Source organism: Heliconius melpomene, chromosome 11, assembly GCF_056956725.1.
Source record: "Heliconius melpomene rosina isolate 202511_hmr_F chromosome 11, ASM5695672v1, whole genome shotgun sequence".
NCBI classification, from domain to species: domain Eukaryota; kingdom Metazoa; phylum Arthropoda; class Insecta; order Lepidoptera; family Nymphalidae; genus Heliconius; species Heliconius melpomene.
In genome coordinates this window covers 6,064,805-6,089,644 of record NC_140399.1, presented here as the reverse complement: position 1 = coordinate 6,089,644, position 24,840 = coordinate 6,064,805, and the positions used below count along the sequence as shown (strand labels likewise).

Sequence of the window (24,840 nt, the reverse complement as noted above, 5' to 3'; positions counted from 1 at the left end):
GATGTTGAAGAGGTCTTACGTCCAGCAGTTTCAAACATTCCACCAAGATTTGATTTGTTATGCAATAAAAAACAGGCGCATTCATCTCATTAAATTTCTTACTTATATTTTAATTTAATACTTACCACGTAACTACTTGAATATATTCGAGCAAATTAATACGGTCAGAATCCACTTTTATTATTCAAACTATGATAAATAAAATTTTATAATTTTTTGTGCAATTTTTAATTTTAGATTTTTGTAGGTTTCAAAACGATTCTAAAACTATATATTTTCATATGTATATGTATATTGTTACCTAATAAATAAATCATCAAAAACTATTAATTTATTTTTCTTTTATATTTGTATGGGGGGTCGTTAAGAAACTCGCAATCATGAATGGGGTCGTGAATGACAAAAGTTTAAGAAGCCCTGGCGTAGACGATAATGTATCGCGTGGTGAAAGGCAGTCTAAGCCTGGGACACGTAACGTTTAAAAATTACGTTACGTGCTATGAATATGGAAGATACAGCGTGAAACTAAAAAGTAATCATTTATTTACAGATAAACAATCCAAAAATGCCACTCGTTTTGTTGCGTGGATTTTACGGCGTGGACCTTTTTATACTGTTTCCATTAGGTACTGTTCCTCAATTATTATTTTGTAAATATATTCAATGTACAGACGCGTCATGTTTACTTTCTTATTATATGTATAGATAGAAGATATATATCTTTTAATGCAGGCCATTTTTTTAATGGCCTGATTTTGCGATGACAGGCGCAAAATAATCTGCCAGTGTCACGTATAGTAGAAAACGATGGATATATTATACCTATCTTTATAATAAATGTCACGGTAACAATTATTGACGGTTTGATTTTAATTTTAACATTTATTTTTTACCGTACAACCTCTTTCGTGTGTTTCCTCTCAAAACAACGTGACTTCGTGCTCGACTGGCACGTTCGGAACGCCATAATAAAATGAACAGAACAAAACAACAACAACATTTAACCTAATCTTTATTTATGGACTTAAACAGCTGATAGAGACAATTTCAGAATTGTTCTTAAAACGTCAAATTCAATTGTCAAAGCTAGGAGGACAGCTGTGTTTCATTCACATCTTCGAATTTTCTTTAAAGTATTTTTAGGTATAGTTATGAATTAAACTTAATTTTTAAGCATGACTTTAGCGGAATATGTAGCTTCTCTATCAGCCAATCCATATTTTGGCGCTGGTTTTGGCTTATTCGGTGTCGGAGCTGGAGCCGCTATATTGCGTAAAGGATTCCAGACTTCTGTGTTATTATTTAGAAGACACTGTATGATAACCCTTGAAGTTCCATGCAGAGATAAGTCATATCAATGGCTTTTGCAATGGATTACGCAAAAAGGAGCTAGACAAACACAGCACCTTAGTGTAGAAACTTCTTTTCTTCAGAAGGACACAGGACAAATAAAAACCAAATATGATTTTATACCCAGCATAGGTCAACATTTTTTCAGGTTAGTCATAAAAATAACATATATAATATATAATAAATATTTCTCCTTTTAAGTAGAAGATATAGAAATTATTCTCAGATTCTAGCATATATCACATGTTCTTAAATTTTAGTTTTTAGTTAATTTTAGGAAAATACAAATTTTAGTGTAATTACATAAGATATTATATAACATTTCAGGTATAGTGGAGCATGGATAAAAGTAGATCGAACAAGAGAACAGCATACTTTAGATCTACACATGGGTGTTCCATGGGAGACAGTAACATTGACCTCATTTGGAAGAAATAAACAACTCTTTTATAATATACTTGAAGAAGGTATGTATACTGTATACATATGTAATACATGTAGTTTTCAAGGAATTTTAAGTACACACAGTAACAATTTACAATGATCATTTTATCATTATTTAAAAAAAAAAGTGTGAAAAAAGTGAAAAAATTGTTCAAATGGGGGTTAACTGCGTAATTTAACTTGGGTCTATACTTTTTTAATTTATTTATTACAAAACAAAAAAATTGTAAGTAAATCATAACAATAATTTAAGACAATTACAAAAATTTATTTTCCTAAATACAGCCAGAACCATGGCTTTAAAGCAGCATGAAGGTATGACAGTAATGTACACAGCAATGGGGTCTGAGTGGAGACCATTTGGACATCCTCGACGGCGAAGACCTATAAAAAGTGTAGTACTACGTTCAGGCCTTACGGATAAAATTGTCAGAGATTGCTTAGATTTTATAGATAATCCCAGTTGGTACACAGATAGAGGAATACCTTATAGGAGAGGTAGGAAACTATTTCATTGCCTACTTATGCTAAGTTAAATTTTAGTAAGGCAGTCTTTTTAAATATTTTACACCATATAGCCCTGTTACCAACTTTGTGTGATGTAGTGATACAAAAAAATAGAAGAAAACTGCTTGATGAGCAACTATGTACATGTATTCTGCATAATAACCATTTTTTTTTATTTATTTTAACTAAACACTACATAGACATGGTCCATACTTTTTTTTTAACTTTTTCATAAATATCAGCTATTCCACAGTTTTATATTTATCTGCTACTTAAATTAAGCTTATAACTAGAGGTAATTATGTAGATATTTAATTCCTAAGAAAGTCCAAGTATTTTTTGATTGCCTTTTTGTAAACATTTAACTTATTAACTATTAACTATACAATACTATTACAATTTTACTATTTTAGAATGTGTATATAATTGTTTTTTTAGATAACTATTTATATCGTTATTTTTTTTACATAGGATATTTACTATATGGGCCTCCAGGTTGTGGTAAATCTTCGTTTATTATGGCTTTAGCTGGAGAATTGGAATACAATATTTGTGTCTTAAATTTATCTGAAAGAGGACTTACAGATGACAGATTAAATCACCTCTTAAGGTAAGCAATGTTAACTTAATTTTGATATTACTAGCAGCCCACTTGCGGCTTCACCCTCATAAAATAAAATTGAATATGTTTGTCATACAACATACTGACATATAATTAACTATATGTGCGGCGCACGCGCCTAAAGCGATTTTAAAACAATTTGATGGCGTTTTTTACTATTGTTATTTAGTTATTTAAGGCTAAATAAGAATTGCACCGTAATGTTATATAGCCTATAGCACTTCAGAAGAATGCAGCTTTCATACAAAACAAAAATAAAGTAAATGGGACCAGTAGATTTGTTTAAACACAAAGATATCTGATCTTAGCGTTTAAACAAACTTCCACGTTATTATATTAGTATAGATAGGAAATTTAACATTCTATTCCCTAAACAAACTTAATAAGAAAGCAAACTTACCATGTGAAGATATATGATTATCAAAAATTCTAATCATAATCAATTGTCCACAATATATTTCAAATATTTTGATGCGGTTTATCCGCCCATAAGATAACTTGTTATGGAAGAGAAAACCGCTTCGTTACGTAACGCATCGTTACGATGCCAGTTTGTCTGCCTTCCCTTTCTCTCACGCGTATTGCAGCGGCAGGCAGGCTCCTCGTCTCTCATTCTAACCCATAGTGCAAAACAATATATGTATATTATATTTAAAAGTTTATATAATTTTCAGTGTAGCTCCTCAGCAGTCCATAATTCTTCTCGAGGACATTGACGCCGCGTTCGTGTCCAGAGAGGACACAACGCAACAGAAGGCTGCCTTCGAGGGTCTAAATCGCGTTACTTTCAGTGGGCTGCTGAATTGTCTGGACGGCGTTGCTTCTACCGAAGCTCGTATCGTTTTCATGACTACAAATTATTTAGAAAGGTTTTTACTGCTTGATAATAATTTAATGAATATGATCCTACGTACATTATCAATTGAAACTCTGGTTTGTTATTTTTTTTTGTTAGCTTCGCGTTTATACCGCACAGAGAAAAGTAGGCAGACGAAACTTGGGAATCTAGTGTCAAGACACTTCCCATTACCACAATTGTGTTGCCTTTTAAATCCTTGGCACCGATTCCCTGCTTCAGCTCAATTTTCGCTCCAATTATTATATGTACCCTTTTGTATATATTATAATTTGTATATGTAATACTAGCGGCCCTCCCGCGGCTTCGCCTGCGTGAACTACGTTATTATTAGTTTCTGTCTCCATGAGTACCTACATCCTATAAGTGGCGTCCATGCAAAATTTAGGACTCCTAGCATTTGTAGTAACGAAGTTTCATACAAACTTTCAACCCCAAAAACATCCCCTTAGGAGTCGAATATTGCAAACTCCCGTCTTAGCGAGCACCTACGTCCTATAAATAACTCCTATGCAAAATTTTAGATTCCTAGCACATGTAGTTTCTGAGATTTCGTGATGAATGAGTGACCTTTCGATTTTAAATATATAGATAAGTATCGTCTTTGTATAATATATCAAAAAAATGGTTATGTTATCTATTTGCATTCATATCACTCTTTATTATTTATGCAGTACCGAGACATCCTGTTCTATCGTAAGTTTATGTCAGTTAAGGTGTAAGAAATCACTAACATTGATAAGGTCGCCTTTGCATACTACTCTATGCGCAAAATGTGTTTATTGTTGTTTTACTATTTATTTATGTGTTATTTTATATTAGTATTCCTAACTCTCTTGTAAAATGTTTTATTTCCACTATGTATGCAATAAAGAGTTTTATCTATCTATCTAAAATTTAAGTATTATGAAAATTTGGTTGGTATTAATGTTAAGCTGTTGCTTAGATGTGCACTGTCTTTCAAATAGACAATGTTTTCAGGTTAGACCCAGCATTGATAAGACCCGGCCGTGTGGATATGAAAGAGTATGTTGGGTACTGTAACCGAGAACAAGTGGAACTAATGTTCCTGAGATTCTACAAAGAAGCAGAACATGCGAAAATATTCGCAAACAAGTATGTTTCGTTAATCCTATTTTTATTTTACCTCGATAAATCTATCGCATTTGGCTTGAAAACAAGTAACATAATATATAGGCTTTTATAGAGTAGTTAAAACTGTGGTTTCATTTAAGTGGTGCTGACAATTCTACACTGTATAGATTAGGTAATTTCTTTTAAAATTTTATTTTTAGGGTGATGGAGAAACAAAAAGATGTAAGCCCAGCTCAGATACAAGGTTACTTTATGTTTCACAAGCATTCGAGTCCAAATGAAGTACTATCCGATGTTGATGCAATATGGACCCTCGGTTAACAAACTGTGATAAAAAAATTGATTAGTTATTAGAGAAAAATAAAAAATCTTATTTTATATACCAACATGTTTTTATTAGAAAAGTTTTAGTCTGCATGGCCATCTTATATACAATTATGCAACATACAATAATAATGTCATACAATTTTATGTTCTTTATTTAAGTCTCTTAGAATGTTACCTACACAACCATCCAAATAAATATATAACTAAGTATAAAAGAAAGCAGGGAATGAAGTGCCTTAACACTAGGTTCCCCCTGCGTACCACGCTGTGTGCGGGATACAGCGTGGAGCTGATTTTTAAGTATACATTAGTATCCTTAAAAACATATTGAGTAAACTATTTTACAAAAAGAACATATATAATTTAGTCCAATATCACAACTGAAATTTTATGACCGTGGGTAAACTAGACTACTGCAACATGTTCAAAACATCAAGTATATCAATAAACTAAACGAAAATGTACAAAGTAACAAATAACAAGTATTTAAAAATGTGTACCATCCAAATTAAGAACATTCCTTTTTGAAGTTGGTTAAATAGTTGTTTTAATCAACATGGACATATAGACATATTTTCCAAAGGGAAAGGATCTGAGCTTATAGGAAAGATGATCATCCTTAATAGGATTTTCAACTTTACTTAATAATAAAGTTAATGTTTAATGACAACATGAATTATCAATATAAATACAGATTTAAAAATACAGGAAAGTGCTAGTCCATTAGCTTGCACATTCACAATTTAAATATTTTCCTATACTTTTAAATATTCATCAAGTTTGAAATAATAACAACTGATGTGAACAACAAAAATACAAAAGATAATAAAATATAAAAAAAACACTTATCTAAGTTACAGCTGGTTTTAAATATATTTGTAACATTAATATCCTGCTAATGAATTATAGCTATTCTTTCTGATTATCATTTAAAATTGTTTTGAATCCATAAATGTTAGATAATATAAAAATGTTTCAGATAAGAAAAGATTTCTTTAATAATATTTATTTCATGAGCAGGAGTTCGATAACCAGCTGTGCCCATGGGCGTAGGAAGAGGGGGCTGGTAGTCCGTGCCCTCCATCCATGTCCACCTATTAAAAAAACATTTACAGAAACATATCTGTGGCTGTGCCTAATTTGAAAGAAAAGAACACATTAATTGCATAAAGATTTACGAAAAATATTATTTAAGCAAAAGATATGTAGACCACTGAATATAGTAAATATCCTACTCAGATCACAATCAAGATATCAACAATTTACGTTTTACAATAAAATTTTAAAGATCTCGTTCTATATTTACTGTGATATTATTAAGTAGTGTGACAAAATATGTTGTTTTTTTCAATATTTCATTACTATACTTTTTTGCATTTTCCAACATCATGTCAATGACATTACCTTTAAAACCTTTCAATACTTCCCACTGCCAGTATGCAGGGAAATTATTCACATCCAGCATTCTAGATTGTAAGTCTTTCACTTGAATACAGAAAGTATTCATATAACAGAGGAGAGACAGGCACAATGTCACCGAGGCTATACCGGCTTGTTCAAAGAGCAATTTAAACTTAATAATGCAATACATGTGGGACGTGGGCTCTGAGCTGTCAATAAGATTCATATTATGCAATTGTAACAATTCCTTTAAGTAAAGAAATGGTGAATGGGTTCTTTTTCTAGGCAACTCTACAGTGTGCATTATAATATAGTCACGGTTATTATTAACTTGAGGTGGCGTTTGCATACTATTACTATAAGTCACTTGAGTCAAATTATTTGTCTGAGAAGTTTGACACTGTGGGAATGTAACATTATTAGGCTGCACTAAGCTGACGTACACTGGAACCGGACTAGTCTGGACTGGCGTGAGAATTAAGTTTGGCAAAATGCTAGGTACAAATTGTTGTTGCAAATCATTCGAGTTCCCTGCCCACACGTTGGCGGGGACCTGTGCGCCTTTAGGCTTATCTGGGCCTGCAGCCATAAGCTCTGACACCGGCTTCACTTTTATCCTTGGGAGTGGCGCTTCAGGTATTTCCTTAGGGGCTTCATTATCGGAGATACTTTGCGCTGTACTGTTTACGTTGTTGACAGACGGTGCTAAAGATACTGTAGATGTAATGATTGGTAAACTCAAGCAATTATCAAAGACACTGCTATCAGCAGTATCGTTAACATTTGTTTCATCAGGTGTATTGCTGTTTGTTGTGAGTTCTGGAACTGCCTTTTTTGTCAGTTTCCTTGGATTAGCTACAGGAGTAGAGTTCAGTAACTTTTTGACATAAGACAAATTCTTTGTTTCTTTTGGCGTTTGTAAATAAAGGGCACTATTTTTAATAACTTTTTCATATGTGTTTATTACTTTTGTGGTGTCTACTAAATTCGTCTTTTGGGTTGTTTTTTTTTCTGTATTGTGAACAATATAATTTGAAGAGCTATCTTGCTTGTCATTTGAATGGATGCATTCTATTTCTTTATTATTTATTTCTTCTTGTACAACATTATCATTGCAAATTATTAAATTACTTTTAGTTGAATTAATTTCAGAGGCAGACCATTGTTCTAATATATCTACAAAGTCCCTAGGTTTGTAATCGTTATCTATAAGACTTAAGCTTTTTAAATTAAGTTCATCACCATGTTGCTTATTCTCCTTAAGTGTAGTTCTAATACAAACATTTGTTTCGAGTTTTGGTATCCAAACAACATCAAGATCTTTTTGTTCCATGTATCTCAACAGACCAGTTTGATTAAAACCATCTTTGTTTATTATTTTCGTACCTATACTTAAAAGTTTTCGTTGCAGGTTCCCTAACTCATCGCTGCAACTTTTACTATAGTTGCCACCAACATTATATCTTTTTAAATATTTACTGTGACATATAGAGACAATGTTGTTGATGATTCTCTCATTTTTTAAACTATCAGGTGTCATGGTCGCTGTACTTACTGTCGATGCATTGTCAGAGTCATCTAAAGATACACATTCAATGACTCTTTGGGCATTAAATATAGTTTTGTTATTTTCTTTGTCCAAGACATTATCTATTACAAGTGTCTCATCAGAGCTCTCAGAAATTAACCTTTGTCTTTTACGTTTTCTTTTGCTTTTTGCAAAATTTTCATCATCAGATGATTCAGAGGAATTTTTTTTTTTCTCTGGTTTCAATGAGTATATGACATAGTACTTAGGATTAGTTGTGTTTACTATTTTATTTCTTTCATACACAATATGGTCTCTTGATTCAGTAAAATTACATTTTGAATTTATATTTTTTACTTGTACCCAACACGATTTGTAAACATCTGCATATTTTTGCATTAAGACACATCTTTCGCCATGACATACCATTTTCCTTTTATGTCGTAACGATATAGAACAAAATCTGCACACAAATTGTCTTTTATAATGTTTTCGCCAACCATTTTGAACAGATTTATTAACATTTTTAAATGGTACAGGTTCCACATTTTTAAGTGTTGTAGATTCCACATTTTTAAATGGTACAATTTCTACATTCACAGGTTCTGTGTTGTCAGCATGTGGGGAACTTTTGTCAATGGATGAATTTTTATGGTTGTTCAATATACATCTCTTATTTTTTAATGAGTATCCTTTTTTGTTTTTATTATAATTATTATCATCATTGTTTTGAATATCAATCTGGGGAACAGGAAGTTCAGATGTTTGCTGCTCTGTAATATTTTCTTTAATTGGCTGGAAAAATATTTTGATAAATATTAATATATTTATTTTAATAAATATATATAATAATAAATAATAAATTATTATTATATATTAATTAGCCCTTCTTATGTATGCTACAATTTTTGTCATACTCTTACACTTTTTTTATTGCATATTGTTTATGTTTAATTAAAATTCAAATATTTTAGCTAAACATGAATATCTGACAAAATATTAAAATGCTAGGCCAAGTAGTGGTACTTGGCCTAGCAGTACAGTCCGATTGTAAGCATGTTGGTAAGTTTGAGTTCTATTTTGAAGTTACACCTACAAAAATACAGAATGATTTCAGTTGGCGGGAGACGGAATGTAAACAAAAAAAATCTGTATCTCAAACTTTTATGTATTTTTTTATTTTTATTTAATTTATTTATGCACACGTTTTACTAAAACGTACTTAACTATGAGGTTAATAAAGCTAAATATATCTATAATTCAATTATTTATTAGAATTCGGAGGATTCTGAGGAACTATCAACTATATTAATGACGAAACGGTCCACCATATTATCTATTATATGATCAATTTATTGCATCTTTTGCTCTTCTTTTATCCCATGGTCAATGCACCTTTGCCAAGCTTCTACTGCTAAAGTTTTCATTAATAAAAACAACAAAAGTAACAACGAAATCACGAAAATTCAATGAAAATAACTGAAAATAGCGAATATAATCTGACAGATGACAAAATATTTTAATACAAAATATTCACTCGTCATAATTACAGTAGTCAATTACACTATGTAATTTATTTTTACTATTAAAATATGTATCAAGTTTGAGAAGAAGTTGGCTTTTGGGTGCCTTTACATATCAAGTATTTAAAAATTATTGAATTTAAATAAAAAAAAATAATCTTTATTTTTTATTTATTACATTCCGCCCCGGGCCCCGGGGTCCTAGGGGGGCCCTTAAACAAATCCTAAGAGCCCTAGAAAAAACGCATAGTACCTACTAAGAGGAAGTTCAGGGTTGGAGGCCCCATAAACAAATAAATACAAGGATTAGTGCAGCCTCTACCGGTAGATTACATTATATTAAATAAAATTACTTTTATTTTTCTAATGTCCATTTAGTTTGCATGTAGTTCCAGTTTCGTAGTTTTTTACTTTCTTGATGACTAGCCACTTACAGCCCAAGTTCCTAGGGCCTCCAGACTTACGTCATTTTAGAAAAGTTGGCGTACTCAGGTACATCTCTGTCTGGGAGGATGATTGAGCCATCGAATCGGTTTGGGGTCTTAAAATAGCCCATAAGTAATATATGTAAGATTATAGCGTACCCTTTTTGTATTTGTTACCAGGGGGTAACCCTGACGAATATCTGTCCGATATTTGTTCTGTGTGCTATATCTTTCATTCATTTAGTATATTACTTCCATAAATACGTAAATCCAGGGGCGGACTAACCCCGTGAGAGGCCCGGGGCAGCGTAGTTAAATGAGGCCCCCAGTGTAAAAAGATTTTTATATATCTCAATTTTTTTTCATGTACATATTAGTGTATATGCTTATTTAGTTTACATCTTGTAATTTATGTTTGATTTAGAGTTATACAGGAATTGTCAGCACCACTTTAAATGAAACCACAGTTTTAACTACTCTATAAAAGCCTAATATAATTCGGAAAAAAATAATTCCCAAAAATGAAAAAGTTATTTTTTCAAACAAAATAAATAATAAAATTATCGTTTTAAAATAAAACGCCATTTGTAAAGTATAACATAGGCACGCACACACTTACCTGTCAAAGCGGCAACGTCGAACACTTATGTGTGCGTCACACGAAATACAGGTATGGATAAAAATCGTGAAATGAAAAAAAAATCCTAAGTCCAAACTGTTGAGGTACCTTGATTAATTTCTTAGGTGTGGGTTTGAAATATATTACAGTATATGCAGTTATGCAGTTTCAATAAAAGAAGCGCTGCCTCTTCCACCCTGTATAAACATAGAAGAATAAAATATGAAATATCAAATACGTGTAGTAGAATTTAGCAAAAAAAATCTTCGTGTCCTCGAGATAAAAAGACGCATTGGGATAACAAAAGTAGCTATGATCCGTCTAAATAACGTATGGAAGAAAAGAGTAATTTGTATCAAAACCAAAATAAGAATGGTACGAACACTGATATTCTCTATCACTACCACTTGATAGATACAGGTCGAGGCAGATCATCTGGTCTAGACACAACCCTGATACTGACCTCTATCTTCAGATATGAGTAACTACAGAGAGACCTAACACTTGTATTATATAAAAATTGGGACACATTAAGATATATTTCTTCTTCTTGGCATTAACCCCGGCTATTGCCAGGGTCTGCTTTTCTACTCAACCTACTCCATTTTGTATGGTCGTTTTGCAAGTACCCCGGTGGTGAGTCCATTGGCTCTCATGTCCTGAATCACGACATCCAACCAGCGCTTATTCCGGCGTAGGTCTCACTCCAGGGGCTGATATAGCACGGCACTTGCATAAGTGTAAGGTGGCCAAACCATCTCAGGCGATGCTCTTGGAGCTTAACCGCTACGTCTCGGATTCCAAGAGGCAAAACTACCTCGAATGAATGTGTTACGATTGCGGTCATATCGTGTTACGCCGTACATCCACCTTAGCATCTTCAGTTTCGTGACCTGAAGCTCCTGAGTGTGCCGAGATAATGCTGGCCAGCATTCACTGCCGTATAAAAGAACGGGTCAAATGATGCTCTTGTATATTAGCCTTCACCTCTGCTAGGAAGTCAGTCTGCATAGGTCTATTCGGCTACCACCACTTGGTCCCAGGCCTACGTTTCTCGTCTACTTTTTTCTTCGGGGTGACGTTAAAGTCCATGATAAGAAGACGATGTTGGGGCGTCAGGCTTTCGCCGGAATGATAGTTACTCTGCCAATATGACACCGTCTGGTCAATAAGTTGTCATTTTGAGTTGGGGGGACACACTTTTATACGTAATAAGGTGCTGAGGCCTCTTTTGGAAGACCGTCTGGTCAATAAGTAGTCATTTTTAAGTTGAGGAAGACCCTCTTTTATACGTAATAAGGTGATGAGGGCTCTTTTGGAAGAAAGTATTCATGACGGCCAAATCAAACGCAATATACCTAGATTTTCAGAATATTTTCTCCCTCTGTATTACGAAGACCGTTTCCAAAACACCCGTGAACACTTTCGTACGGCTCAGCAGCTTTACTGACGTAATCGTTCAAATCGTCCCCAACTAAAGCCACTTCGGTAGACGGTATAGCAAATAGGACCTCTTTATAATGCTCTCATAATGACTCTTTTTCGGATGCGCTACGGCCAGCCTGCGGGGCATAGGCACTGATTAAGTTTGTGGTAACACCCTCAATTAGCACCCTTACACGCATCAAGCGATTGTAGCGACAATCAGCTTCAAGAAGCCCATTCTGAACCTCTTCAGAAAACACCACTGTTTTTACCTGAAGTCACCTTCAGGTAAAAACAGTGTGTCACCCCAGTATATCAATCAATCAAATCAGCCTTTTCGGGTCCACTGCTGGACATAGGCCTCTCCCAGGGTGCGCCAAAGCTCCCGATCCTCTGCCTTCCGCATCCAGTCGAAGCCAGCAACCTTCTTCAGGTCGTCGGTCCATCGAGCTGGAGGGCGCCCTACGCTACGCTTGCCAATCCGCGGTCTCCACTCAAGGACTCGTCTGCTCCAACGGCCATCGGTCCTTCGACAGATGTGTCCAGCCCATTGCCATTTCAACGTACTAATTCTGCGAGCGATGTCGGTAACTCCGGTTCTTTTCCGGATAACCTCATTTCTGATTTTATCTTTCAAAGAGACTCCGAGCATAGCTCGCTCCATAGCACGTTGGGCGACTTGGAACTTATGGACTAGACCGACTGTTAGTGTCCACGTTTCGGCACCGTATGTCATGACTGGCAAAACACACTGGTTAAAGACTTTTGTCTTCAAACATTGCGGAATTGGCGACGAAAAGATTTGACGTAGCTTGCCAAACGCTGCCCAACCCAGTTGAATTCTTCGATCGGCCTCTTTCTCAAAGTTGTTTTTACCAAGCTGGATAGTTTGCCCTAGGTATATATACTCCCGAACAACTTCAAGAGGAGTGCCGTCCACGTATATTGGTCCCGGTATGACATGCTCGTTGAACATGACCTTTGTCTTGCTCAAGTTCATACAGAGACCAACACGCCGCGAAGATCCATCTAGGCTCTGCAGCATCTCGGCTAGCTGTTCCAGCGACTCTGCTACGATTACGATATCGTCGGCGAATCTGAGGTGCGTGATGTACTCGCCGTTTACATTGACTCCAAAGCCGGTCCAATCCAGGGTTTTGAAGACGTCTTCCAATGCGTTGTTAAACATTTTCGGGGATATAACATCACCCTGCCTAACACCTCTGCGCAGTTGGATCGCCTTAGTTTTATTCTTCTGGATTTGGACAGTCAATGTAGCAGACGTATACAAACTTCGCAGCACCTCGATGTACCTCCAATCGATACGGCATCGCTGCAGTGCGTCCAGAACCGCCCAGGTTTCGATAGAATCAAAGGCTTTTTCGTAGTCCACGAAAGCCATACACAGCGGTCGATTGTACTCCTGTGTTTTTTGTACTATCTGCCGAACAGTATGGATGTGGTCTACGGTGCTGTAGCCTGATCGAAACCCGGCTTGCTCTGGCGGCTGGAACTCGTCAAATCTGCTGGCAAGACGATTCGTCAGAACTTTGGAGAACAGCTTGTATACGTGGCTCAAGAGTGAGATCGGTCTATAGTTCTTCAAGAGAGTTCGGTCTCCCTTCTTGTAGAACAGTACCACGTCACTCTTGCTCCACGTTTCCGGGGTTTTACCGTGATGGATAACGGAATTGAAGAGGCTTGTTAGCACTTTCAGGACTGGGGTGCCACCTGCTTTAAGAAGTTCTGTAGTAATTCCGTCATCGCCTGGAGCTTTGTTGTTTTTAAGCTGTTCCAAAGCCATCCTAATCTCACCGAGGTCAACATCCGGGAGATCTTCAGTGTAATGGCGCGTTAAAGGAGCGCGTTGGTCACTAGCTCTGGATTTGCCGGGTTTCCCTGATTTTGACGAGTATAGCTGCTCGTAATAACGCTCAACTTCATCGAGTATCTCAAACATAGAGGTAACGATTCTGCCATCTTCTTTTTTGAGTTTCGTGAGATGAGGCCTTCCTAAATTGCGAGCGAAAACTTTCGATCCCCGATTCCGCATGATCGCACTTTTGATAGCGCGTGTATTTGAGCGACGGAGATCGCGACGCGTCAGCTTTCTGATGGATAGGTTTAAGGCACTCATATCTGCCGAAGACGGTGGTGGCAGTTCTCTTCGCTTTCTCATAAGCTCGAGTGTCTCAGCTGAGAGTTTCGTTGCGTTGACTCGTCGCTTTGGGGGAAAATATTTGGCTGAGACATTGTGCAGCGTTTTGACCAGATCATCGGTTCTTTGGTTAATGTTGCTAGTGGTTTCCAGTGCGTTGAATCGGTTTTGGAGTTCGGTCTGGAACGTTTCGGAACTATGTGTAGCTTGAAACGCTGATGGTCGGAGAGTAGACTTTATCATTAGCGTTCTTTCAGCTTTTAAATCAATATTTAGTGTGCCTCGTACGAGTCGGTGATCGCTTCCGGTATTAAACCTATTGATCACTGAGACATCACTAAGTATATATAAGCCGTTAAATCTGTATATATAATAATAATAATAATAATATAATGTCCCCAGTATATATAAGCCGTTAAATCTGTCTATTATTGCGGGACTTATGGTCCATCCAGTTAATTTTTTTGAGGAAAACACACTGGACTTGACCTCTAATGAGTTGATCTGCGAGTTCTCTGCATGGTCCGGTTAGAGCCAATATTCCAATGTTGCAAAGCGGAGTTTTACTTGCGTCTTTAGCAATGTCCATACTTGACACGTTGTTGCGTTCCATATTAGCAGCGGGTGGCGATTTTTAAATGGAGTAATTGCCATCTGACTTCCAAATCCCCTTTTTGGGGAAAAACTGAGGAGGGAGGTATAGGACAGATAGAAAACGGGAAAGAATAGGTAGAAAGGAAGGTTAGGAAAAATGGGCGGAGAGGATTTAAAGAAGGAGCGCCATTTTTGTGGGCTGAATGGAGGTAAAAAAAGTGGTGACACGGGATAAGGGGTCGCGTACCAGTATGCCTAAGAACAAATATCGGACAGATATTGGTCAGGGTTACCCCCTGGTAACAAATACAAAAAGGGTACGCTATAATTTTACATATATTATTTATGGACTATTTTAAGACCCCAAACCGATCCGATGACCCAATCATCCCTCCCAAACAGATGTAATGTGCTAAAATGTAGTAAAAATTACCAGCGCTCTAAGCTTAGCAAATGACATCGCGTGAAGTTCAGGTAAGGCTGTGCCCAAATTGTAAGAAATGTACTAGGTAATGTTGGTCTTCGCAGCAGGACAGCGAGGAAAAATTCTTTCAAAAGTGAGGCCAATATAGCAAAAAGACTAACTTTCGTGAAAGAATACGTAAATAAGCCTTTAGAATTTTGCAATAATTTCATTTTTTTTCTGACGAAAGCAAATTTTGTTGGATCGGACAGACAAAGATTTGTATGGCGCAAGCCAAATACTGAACTGCAGGCGAAACATGTGCATAGTACAGACAAACACGGGGGTGGCCATGTGATGGTTTGAGGCTGCATGGCAGCAAATGATGTTCGAAACTTGGCTTTTATCGAAGGAAGGAAAATTATTTTTTTAAATAAAAACGATTTGAAGTGTGCTTTGGTGGTAAAATGGGCTCAAATCTCGATTTAAACAATGTCCAAATTATTGGAATTGATGCTAAGGAATTTGCAAGTCATCATTAATGCTGATGGAGTGCACACAAAATATTAAGTGTCTTTTCTTTCATTTATTATTGAATTTAAAAAAACATAGTACAAGCCAGTTGGTATGCAAATACTTATTTGACTTTAAAATATGTTTTTATACCAAGTCATTTCATTTTTATTTTCTATTAGGATTTTTATTAACCGATTCGAAATATATATAGATAAAGCTATTAAATACAATAATTAACTGAAAGCATACTTCAAAAAATTAGGATGTGCAATACTTTTTTTATCCATGGTATATTTGTATCACACAACATTGGGATAATTGTATAGAAAATTGGAAATGGAATATCTTAAATATTATCCCAATCCTTATCCTAATTATCATTATCCTTATTTAGCATCAAGCTAAAACAATCATACAATATTAAAATTGCTTCTTTGAACTTGTTTTTTTTAAATTAACAATTAAATGTAAATAAGATACTTAAATGTTAAATACTTACATTTTCTTTAAATTTTTTAATGAGGTTTTTTTGTTTTTCATGAAATGTCTCTTTTATCTGAGCATAATGACTTAACATTAACTCACATTTCTTACATATTAGAGGTGGTAGGCCCTCAAAAAGTGATATCTGAAATATTTAAAAACAAAATATTGGCTTCAAATAAATTATTCTCTACAAAGTTTTTTCTTCCTAGTAAATACTTACATCTAGATCAAGACAATATTTGATCTTCTTCTGTACCTCTGGCACAATCTGATATATACCAGTTTCTTCTACACACAATCGACATGTTACAAATAATTTATGATCTACTTCTATCATATTCATTGTGGCTTCTATGTTTATTTCCTAGAAATAAAAATAAAATGCAATTTAAATCTATTTCTTTAATGTTAGTGATTAATATATTACATATTAATAAATTAATCACTAAATACACATAATAAACAAATACACAGTAACACTAAAGAAATTAATGAGTAACAACATTTTTATTAAATAAATCCCGGAGTGTCTGTTGACCCTGACCTGTTTTTATTTTTAGTAGAAGTTAATTAATAATATTTTTTATTATTTTTTAAAACCAATGAAACTATTAAAAAATAAGGTGATGAAAAATGTGTTTCAATCAACTTACCAGTCTAATATTACTGTTTAATGATATCTAATGTTGTATATAAATAAATTGTACAAAAATAAAATTAATATACAAAAGGTATAATACATTACACACAAGTTTCTACCTTTTAATATATTATGTCATTTGTAAATAATATTAATATGTATCAAAGAAACGAGGCAATCGCTAAGTGTCAAACGAGTTACAATAATACAATAACACTAGCGACATCTGCCATCAAGTAGCTCATAGATAATACACATATACTAGAGATAGATGTGCCACCGTACCTATAGGTACCTATAGCTATTAACTTTTTTGTATCTATATATATAAATATGTATATTGTCCATATAGCTATAGATTATATTTGCCTTGATTGAATCGATTAAATATTGATTTGAGGATTATTTCAAAAACAAAGCTTATGTTGTTTAATACATTTATTTAAAAAATATATTAAGTCGTTTGGTTATTTCCGCATTTTTGTCATCATTATGGCTAAATATCGTACGTAACAGTTCTTACGGGTCATCCCATGTGATGAGCTCAAAAAATAGTTTTTTTTTAATGTCTAGAATATGGTAGTAAAGTGTTTATTGAAAATTCGAGGTCGTTTTAAAGATACAATAGGTAGAACAAGCAGCTGTGTGGAGCGCTGAGTTTTCAGTCGTTAGTGTGTATGGTCGGTTTTATGTTTGGCACCTTTTTATTCAAATACACATTCATACAAGTTTCTTCAAAAAGAATTTCCATAATTATTAAATATTTTATTAAAGTTATTTTAGTCTTAGTTCAACTTCAAAGAGTGCAACAAATTATATCTTTTCAAAATAAGTGGACGGACAGGATGTACGAGTTGGAGTGTTCATCCTGGTCGTAGTAAAAAAAAAAAATTTTGTGGAAACCGTTACCACCTGAAATGAAACGGAATTTACATTAACTTCCGCGAAAAAACTCCAAAATAGGATAAACATGGTTGGTCCGAAGCGATAGGCTCCTATCGCTTCGAATTTCGCGTATTGCATCTTGGAGTTTGTTTCTTTGTTCGCTGCAATTTCTGAAAAACTTGTAAAGTGATGTGTCTATTTATCAATCAAGTTTTCGAGGCTTAGGTTTCAAAATTATATTATCGTGCGAGTGTGAAAAACAATCAGTCAATCATCTTTAATGAAAGTTTTTAAGGTGTTTTGAAAGTAATGTCGGTTATGGGGTGCCTTATTGGCCGCGAAGCCCATACTTATGTTGAGAAGCGTGGAAGCGTATTAACCGAAGTCGGGGTCAATCAGGCAAGTGGGATAGCCAATGGGATCAGGCCTCTGGCCGAGGTCTCTTACGGCACCCATGACAATGGGTGCGTCATTGGGGTGGGCCATGTGGCCCGAGGGATGTAGCTGCCCTCCGGGACAGATACAAAGCGTGGGAGTCGGGGGAAAGACAAGATGAGCATGTGCTACCTGGGCAGTTAACTCAGCCGGGTGAGATCCTCGGTTACCTGGGGGACGCCCAGCTTAAGTGACCGGCAATCGAGGTGGCTGCTCAGGGATCGGAGTCAGGGGGGAAGGATATCCCTCGGGAGGCGATGTTTGGCGTCTGGTGGTCTGGCGTGTAGGGATGCAATGTTCCTCAGATGCAGGTGGTCGGATGCATCGGCGCGGCGGAAAACGTTAAGCGCGAGTCAGCCCATGTGTTCCTACAGGCGACGGTGGAGCGTAGCGACCGATGTGTTCCTCCAACCACGGTGGAGCGTAGCGTTTAGAACGAAATATGGGGCCTGGGTCACTCGCCTGAAGGCGAGGTTTTGGACCACCTGCAGGTTTCTTCTTTGCTGGGGGTTAGTGAGAGCGTACCTCGCCGGGCTCGCATGTCAGATGTGGTCTGACGTAGGCCTTGTACAGCGAAAGCTTAGTTTTCAGAGGGAGGCGTGACTAGAAGAGCGGACGCAACAGGAACAATAGGAACAATACGGCTCTCGCCGCTCAGGTGGCTTTCTTTACTTGCCCCGTCATGTTGAGTCTCCGGTCGATGACGACTCCAAGGTATTTTTTTCGCAACGTGCGCGGGGCTCAGCAGCTTGGTGACGAGGGCAATGTCGTCAGCGTATAACGCCAGCAGCGTCATCCATATATAGGCTGTACAAGGCCGGAGACAGAATACTGCCCTGTGGGACTCCCGCAACGATCGAATGGCTGCTAGAACGTACACTCTCCACTGGCACGCGAAAAGTCCTGCCACGGAAATTGGCGAGGACTAGCGTGACGTGGTGAGGGGTGCCGGCTTTCAGCGCCTTATACAGAAGTCCCGGGTGCCACACGCGGTCAAATGCGCGTGACAAGTCGAGAAAGACTGCGGTTGCACTCTCCTTTTGATTCATGATGTTCGCGGCGTGGTTCACCACTCTGGCTACCTGCAGTGTGGTGGAATGCCTGCTGTGGAAGCCAAATTGTTCCTCCTTGAGGGCGGCGTGTGGGAGAAATAACGGCAGGAAAATTTTCTCAAAAAATTTAGCAACCGTCAAAAACAGGTCATAGAATAAGTCGTGACAGTTATGAGAAAAATATGAAAAAAGTCTTTGTCATATATTTTTCATATTATATTGATTTTAAAAAAATCGGGAAAACCGTCACTCTGTGATGATTTTGCAAATCCTAAGACTACAAATATTACTCTTTCTTCATTTTGTTTGTAATGTAATCATGACTAACCCTTCTGTGAATTATAGTTTAAGATTGAAACATACTTACATCGGTTTTCAATAAAATGTCGTGTTTTTGCCAAACATTAAATTCAAAATAATTACACCCAATTTTAACCGACTGTACTGTAAAATATGTATTACACTGTTTTTACTAGTAATTTTAAAAGTTGGCGCGTTTGATCTGGATTCCGAAATGGTATGATACTTGCTGGAACACTTTTTATTGAAGAAAGAAAAATTGAAATATACCATAATCAGGATGACGTTCAGCGTTTTGGTATCTTTTCCGATATATTCTAGCTGCAGCATTAGCGTTACATAACCATTTTCCATGAATGAAATGCATATTGGAAATGTGTCAAAGACCGAGAAAATAGCCTGCGAGAGCCCGGACTCGAGCACTATCCTTATAGGTTCTGGGTCACCCACTAAGTCGGAAAAGTTCAGGTACCTTGGATCCGTTATGCACGAGTCTGGAGGCATCGATCACGATCTCCATGGCCGGATGAGCGTTGCCTGGGCTAAATGACGGGAGGTCACTGGTGTTGTGTGCGATCGCAGGATACCATTCAAGCGCAAGGGTCTGATATACAAGCTCTGCTCTGATATACAAGTTGCGCCGCACATCCACCTCAGCATCTTCATTTCCGTAACGTGAAGCTCTTGAGTGTGTCGAGATAGGGCAGCATTCCGCTGCCGTATAAAAGAACCGGTCGGATGATGCTATTGCCAAGGGTGCCACAGGCGGCTGGCATGCGTGAGGTGTGGAGAGGGACACTTCACGCGCGACTCGATGTAGCTGCAACTTGTGCGATCTACGGAGGCCCTCACCCCACGAATTATTCAGCATGCCCCTTATTCAAGACGCTGGCACTGTAGCCCACTCCCAACAACGAACCACCAGTCGAAGAACAGCGCTACCTACCCCTGTTGCCGCTAACACGGTACCAGCGGAGGCCTAGGCCCCCTCGTTGATGGCCCCTACCAACCCCCCGCCAGAGAGGGGCACAAGAAGAATGGACAGGGGAAGAGAAACCGAAGAGAGGACCCTCCTCCCCCTACCATGGCGCAACCGACAGCCTCGCCGCCCGCAGCCCCAATCACATCTGCTACATCTGTAGCCACCAGAACTGGAGCCGTACAAGCCCGTAGCCCCGCAACGGGACCCAGAGAAGTTCCCACATCACCATCGACACGGCCATTGACTCCCTCAAAAGAGTCTTTATCGCCCTCAGGGAGGATGATAAGTATAACCCTATCCAAACGGTCCTTGATGCCATGTCCAATGGCTGAATTACGGATGATATACTGAAACGCCGCAGGATTTCACCGTCGCCTGCCCTTCCTTCGCTACATACTGCGCGACCGCCGCGTCAACGTCGCGCTTATAAATGAAACGCATCTCCACCCCTCGCACACCACCCACCTGCCGGGCTACCACGTCTTGCGGATGGACGCCACTGCAAAGAAGCCATGGCGCGGGCTGCTGGTCCATTCAACATTTGGTCAACATTCCGCCAGCAATCCGACCTCAACGCCCAGTAGTTCCAGTCCCTGGGTGTCGAGGTACAATTGGGTTTAAGCGCCATCGAACTGTACGCTATCTACCGCCCTGGCTCCCTCACCTTGCGCACCAATGAAGTCCATCAGGTGGTTGGCAGTTCCACCCCCACACTCGCTGCTGGGGACTGGAACGCCAAGCACCAAGCCTGGAGGTGCCCGGCCACCTACATGACCAGACGTCACCATCACCAATGATACCATCCGCAATGGCTACGAGGTAGTGGGTCCCGACTAGCCGGCCCACTACTCCAACACCACTGTTGGTCCACAGAGGATTCGCCGCAATTGAGCTCAAGACCCTCTCAGACGCCTTCAGATCCGATAACCTGCCCGTTCTCGTCCCACTCACGGGCAGGTTGACTCTAGCCGGTGGCCCACCGCCCGGACGGCGGATCTCTTGGGAGCGGCTCGAGGCCCTCCTGCAACAGAAGAACCGATCTTTGAGCCCCTCAACGATGCGGATAGCATCGACCGCCTGGAAGAAACCTCACGTCGTCAATTCCACTCTACCCACAACCACTCACGCACTGCCGCCAATCCCTAGGTGGGTACAAATATTAGTCGTGCAAAAAAGGAGGACGCGTGCCGACTGGCAGGTGACCAGGGACCAAAGCCTCAAACTGAAGCTCAACAGTTTGATAGAACAGATAAGGGCTGCCATCAAGGACACGGCAGCCAACGCATAGGATCTTCGCATCACGGAGGCGCACGACGATCGACCCTCGATCAATAGGCTGTACCGCCAAATTGCCAACGATAAACTCCCGGTGAGACCTCTCCACCACCCTGACGGATCTCTCCACTACTCGGCGGGAGAGAGAGCAGAAATCCTGGCAGGCCACCTGGCAACACAGTTTTGGCCTAACCCCAGTGAGCGTCCCGAGTTCCACGCCGCTGTAGAAAAGGAGGTAGAAAATCGCCTCCGCCACCTTTCTTCTCGCCTGCGTCAGTAAAGAAAGTTAAGAAGCTAAAGCCGAAGAAAACCCCTGGTAAGGACGGGGTCACCAACGCCATTCCACGCCAGTGATATTTTCCCAAGCGTTAAAAGAGGGTCTGGTCATTATGATCTCAAAACCTGGGCAGAACCTGAGACGTCCAGAGGGATACCGACCCATTACCTCTTGAGCTCCACAGCCAAACTGTTCGAATGTGTTTGAGAAGCTCACCCTCCCGCTTCTCATGTCGCATCTCCAGCCGCGGCACGAACTGTTTGGCTTCCGCGGCGGACATTCAACTACGCTACAGGTGGCAAGAGTCCTTCACTTTGCCGCCACAGCTGCAAACCGTAAGGAGAGTGCAACGGTCAGCAGATCCAATGGAATCCTCGACCCAAATACCTGGGAGTGACGTGACCGACGGAAAGTTAACCATGACTGGGCAAATTCACCAAACTGCCAACTCATGCGCGTCGCCAGCCTGGTATGCACTAGCCAGTCCCCGCCAAAGGAACATCCTGCAAGTGCTCCAAAACCGTACTCTTATACGAGTCACCCAGGCCCCATATATCGTCAGAAATACAACAATACACTGCGACCTCAAGATGGAAAGCCTTGAGAAGCACATCGACCGGCTCGCGGAAAGGACATCACCCCGTGGCATTCAAGACCGCCAGACGCGCGCAGACTACCCATCTCCTTCCCTCTCCAACATCCGACTCCTGAGCTGTCGCCTAAACTGGGCCTGCCCCGGGTAGCCGAGCTGACTCACCTAACTGGGCTGAACCCCCAGGCGAGTGAAATATTGTTATTGGGTGATATATAGCAATTATGTAGAATCTCTTTCCGAATATGTGAGAAGCATATAGACAATATGTGTTTTTATCTTGTTTTTTTTTTTTCAAATTTCTAACACTATTATTATTATTATTTGTTTTTTTTTTTCTTTCTAAATGAGAAGAAATCAATCATCAATAAATATTTTAATCGAAAATAATTGATTAGAAAGTGTTAGTTTTAGTTCATAATATACAAAAACAGTATTATAAATATTATAATATACAAAATTATATTAAAATTAATGTCAATGTTTTGAAACTTTCAATCGGCGCATTTTAATACGTCAACGAAGACCCGCTATGATAAAAATATGGGGACGTAAACAAAATGTCAATTTGCCAACGTCACCTATGTCATATGTGCGTAGATTATTTTTTTTTCGCTGACGTATGTATTGGTTGATACATGTGTAGTGATATTTGGTCGTTATAACTCGTAACTGGGTTAAAATACACAATTTACATGGGTTATTTATATTTTATGAATATTTAATTCAAATAGATAAATAAACAAAAATAGACAAACGACAATACAGTTACTAGATTCTTTTACTTTATAAACTTATTATTGAATAATCACAATAATAAAAAGATGTAATAAAGAGAAGCTCCTTGTTAATAACAAAAAGTATGGACCACATGGCCCCTGGCAGATAAATAAAAAAAAACAGTGGCAGAGTTCATAAATAAATTAAATTAATTTAGAATCATTTTCCTAGCGCTTTGATTCCTATTTTACTAGAGCTTCTTATATTAATACGTGTTTATATTAACCTTACAATTGAAAATATCAAATAGAAAAAATTACTTACATGCGTCCATTTCAGATAATCGTGTCACTGTCAATATTGACAATTTCCAGAATGTTCTAAGATTGGACACAAAGCTGTTACGCCATCTAGCGTTATATTGCTATATTAATATACTATAGCCATCTGTCAAAAACTATCAAAACTACGATATGAAGTAGCATTATCGACAGCGACACATTTAAATGTAACCAATCACAAGCATGATTTTCCCCTAGATAATTTCTACCAATGGTGTAAAATGGGACGCAGCTATAAACATCATATTACGTCAATAATATATTTTATTTGCACACAGATTAAATAAATTTTACAGAGTAGCATAATGCTATTATGCATTATTATTTATTAAGTATTAAGCTATATTTTGTTCTGTCTATATATATATTCTATATTCAGACTAGTAATAAATACTATTACAATTAGAAATAAAAAATATTCCTTATTTTTTTTTTCATATCCACCATCATATATAATGATAGTTCTCCGAAATGCGCGACTAATAGACGAATAACTCACGCACCAACCGATTTCGATGATTCTTTTATTTGACAGGATATACTTACTTCAAGAATGGAAATATAAACGTAAATAAATATTTCACTTCCTCGAGTGGGGACCGAACCCACAACACCGTTCTCCGCAACACCGTCGCGTTACAGTTACACCGTTGTGCCGCTCCGCCACAACAGCCTCAATTATTTTCTATTAAGTATTTCAAAAAATAATATTATAAGTTTTAATAGTGTATTGGCACTTCACCGTCGATATACTTATGTTGACATGTTGAACAAATCTGTAACCTACTTCGAATGAGTTTTTTATAAAGTTCCAACGTGTTTTATATAAAAACATTATGGATAGCGACACCATTGCCAGCAAATTGATAAAAGAAGGTAGTATACGAATGGTATACGAATGGGTCTGAGCTGAGGCTGTAAGCCTAAAATTATAAAAAAATATATTTCTAATAGGTAACTCAGGGATGGTTCGTGTGATGAAATTTTGGTAAGGTTCACTATCGAAGTATGTGAGCATGGATTATTTGTTATCTAGCTTTAGATCTTTCAACCCACAAACAA

The 24,840-nt window shown here is 37.9% G+C and overlaps 2 protein-coding genes across 4 annotated transcripts; one reads left to right on the top strand and one right to left on the bottom strand.

Moving 5' to 3' along the window:
• The first annotated feature begins 746 nt into the window (after positions 1–746).
• Positions 747–5,256, top strand: Bcs1 (mitochondrial chaperone BCS1). Its single transcript, XM_085192909.1, has 7 exons — positions 747–1,498; positions 1,678–1,817; positions 2,080–2,292; positions 2,773–2,911; positions 3,598–3,792; positions 4,761–4,895; positions 5,075–5,256. The coding sequence occupies exons 1-7, from the start codon at positions 1,176–1,178 to the stop codon at positions 5,193–5,195; spliced, it is 1,266 nt and encodes a 421-aa protein (XP_085049035.1). The 5' UTR covers positions 747–1,175; the 3' UTR covers positions 5,196–5,256.
• On the bottom strand, positions 5,248–23,912 carry LOC146534601 (uncharacterized). 3 transcript variants are annotated; one of them, XM_085192907.1, is made up of 4 exons: positions 23,762–23,912; positions 16,500–16,643; positions 16,293–16,421; positions 5,248–8,925 (listed from the first exon to the last, which is right to left on the bottom strand). In XM_085192907.1, the coding sequence occupies exons 2-4, from the start codon at positions 16,620–16,622 to the stop codon at positions 6,484–6,486; spliced, it is 2,694 nt and encodes an 897-aa protein (XP_085049033.1). In that variant the 5' UTR covers positions 16,623–16,643; positions 23,762–23,912; the 3' UTR covers positions 5,248–6,483. The 3 variants fall into 3 exon arrangements, with proteins under 3 accessions (XP_085049033.1, XP_085049034.1, XP_085049032.1); XM_085192908.1 differs by lacking the exon at positions 23,762–23,912 and adding an exon at positions 17,039–17,151; XM_085192906.1 differs by lacking the exon at positions 23,762–23,912 and adding an exon at positions 16,933–17,083.
• Positions 23,913–24,840: the final 928 nt, after the last annotated feature.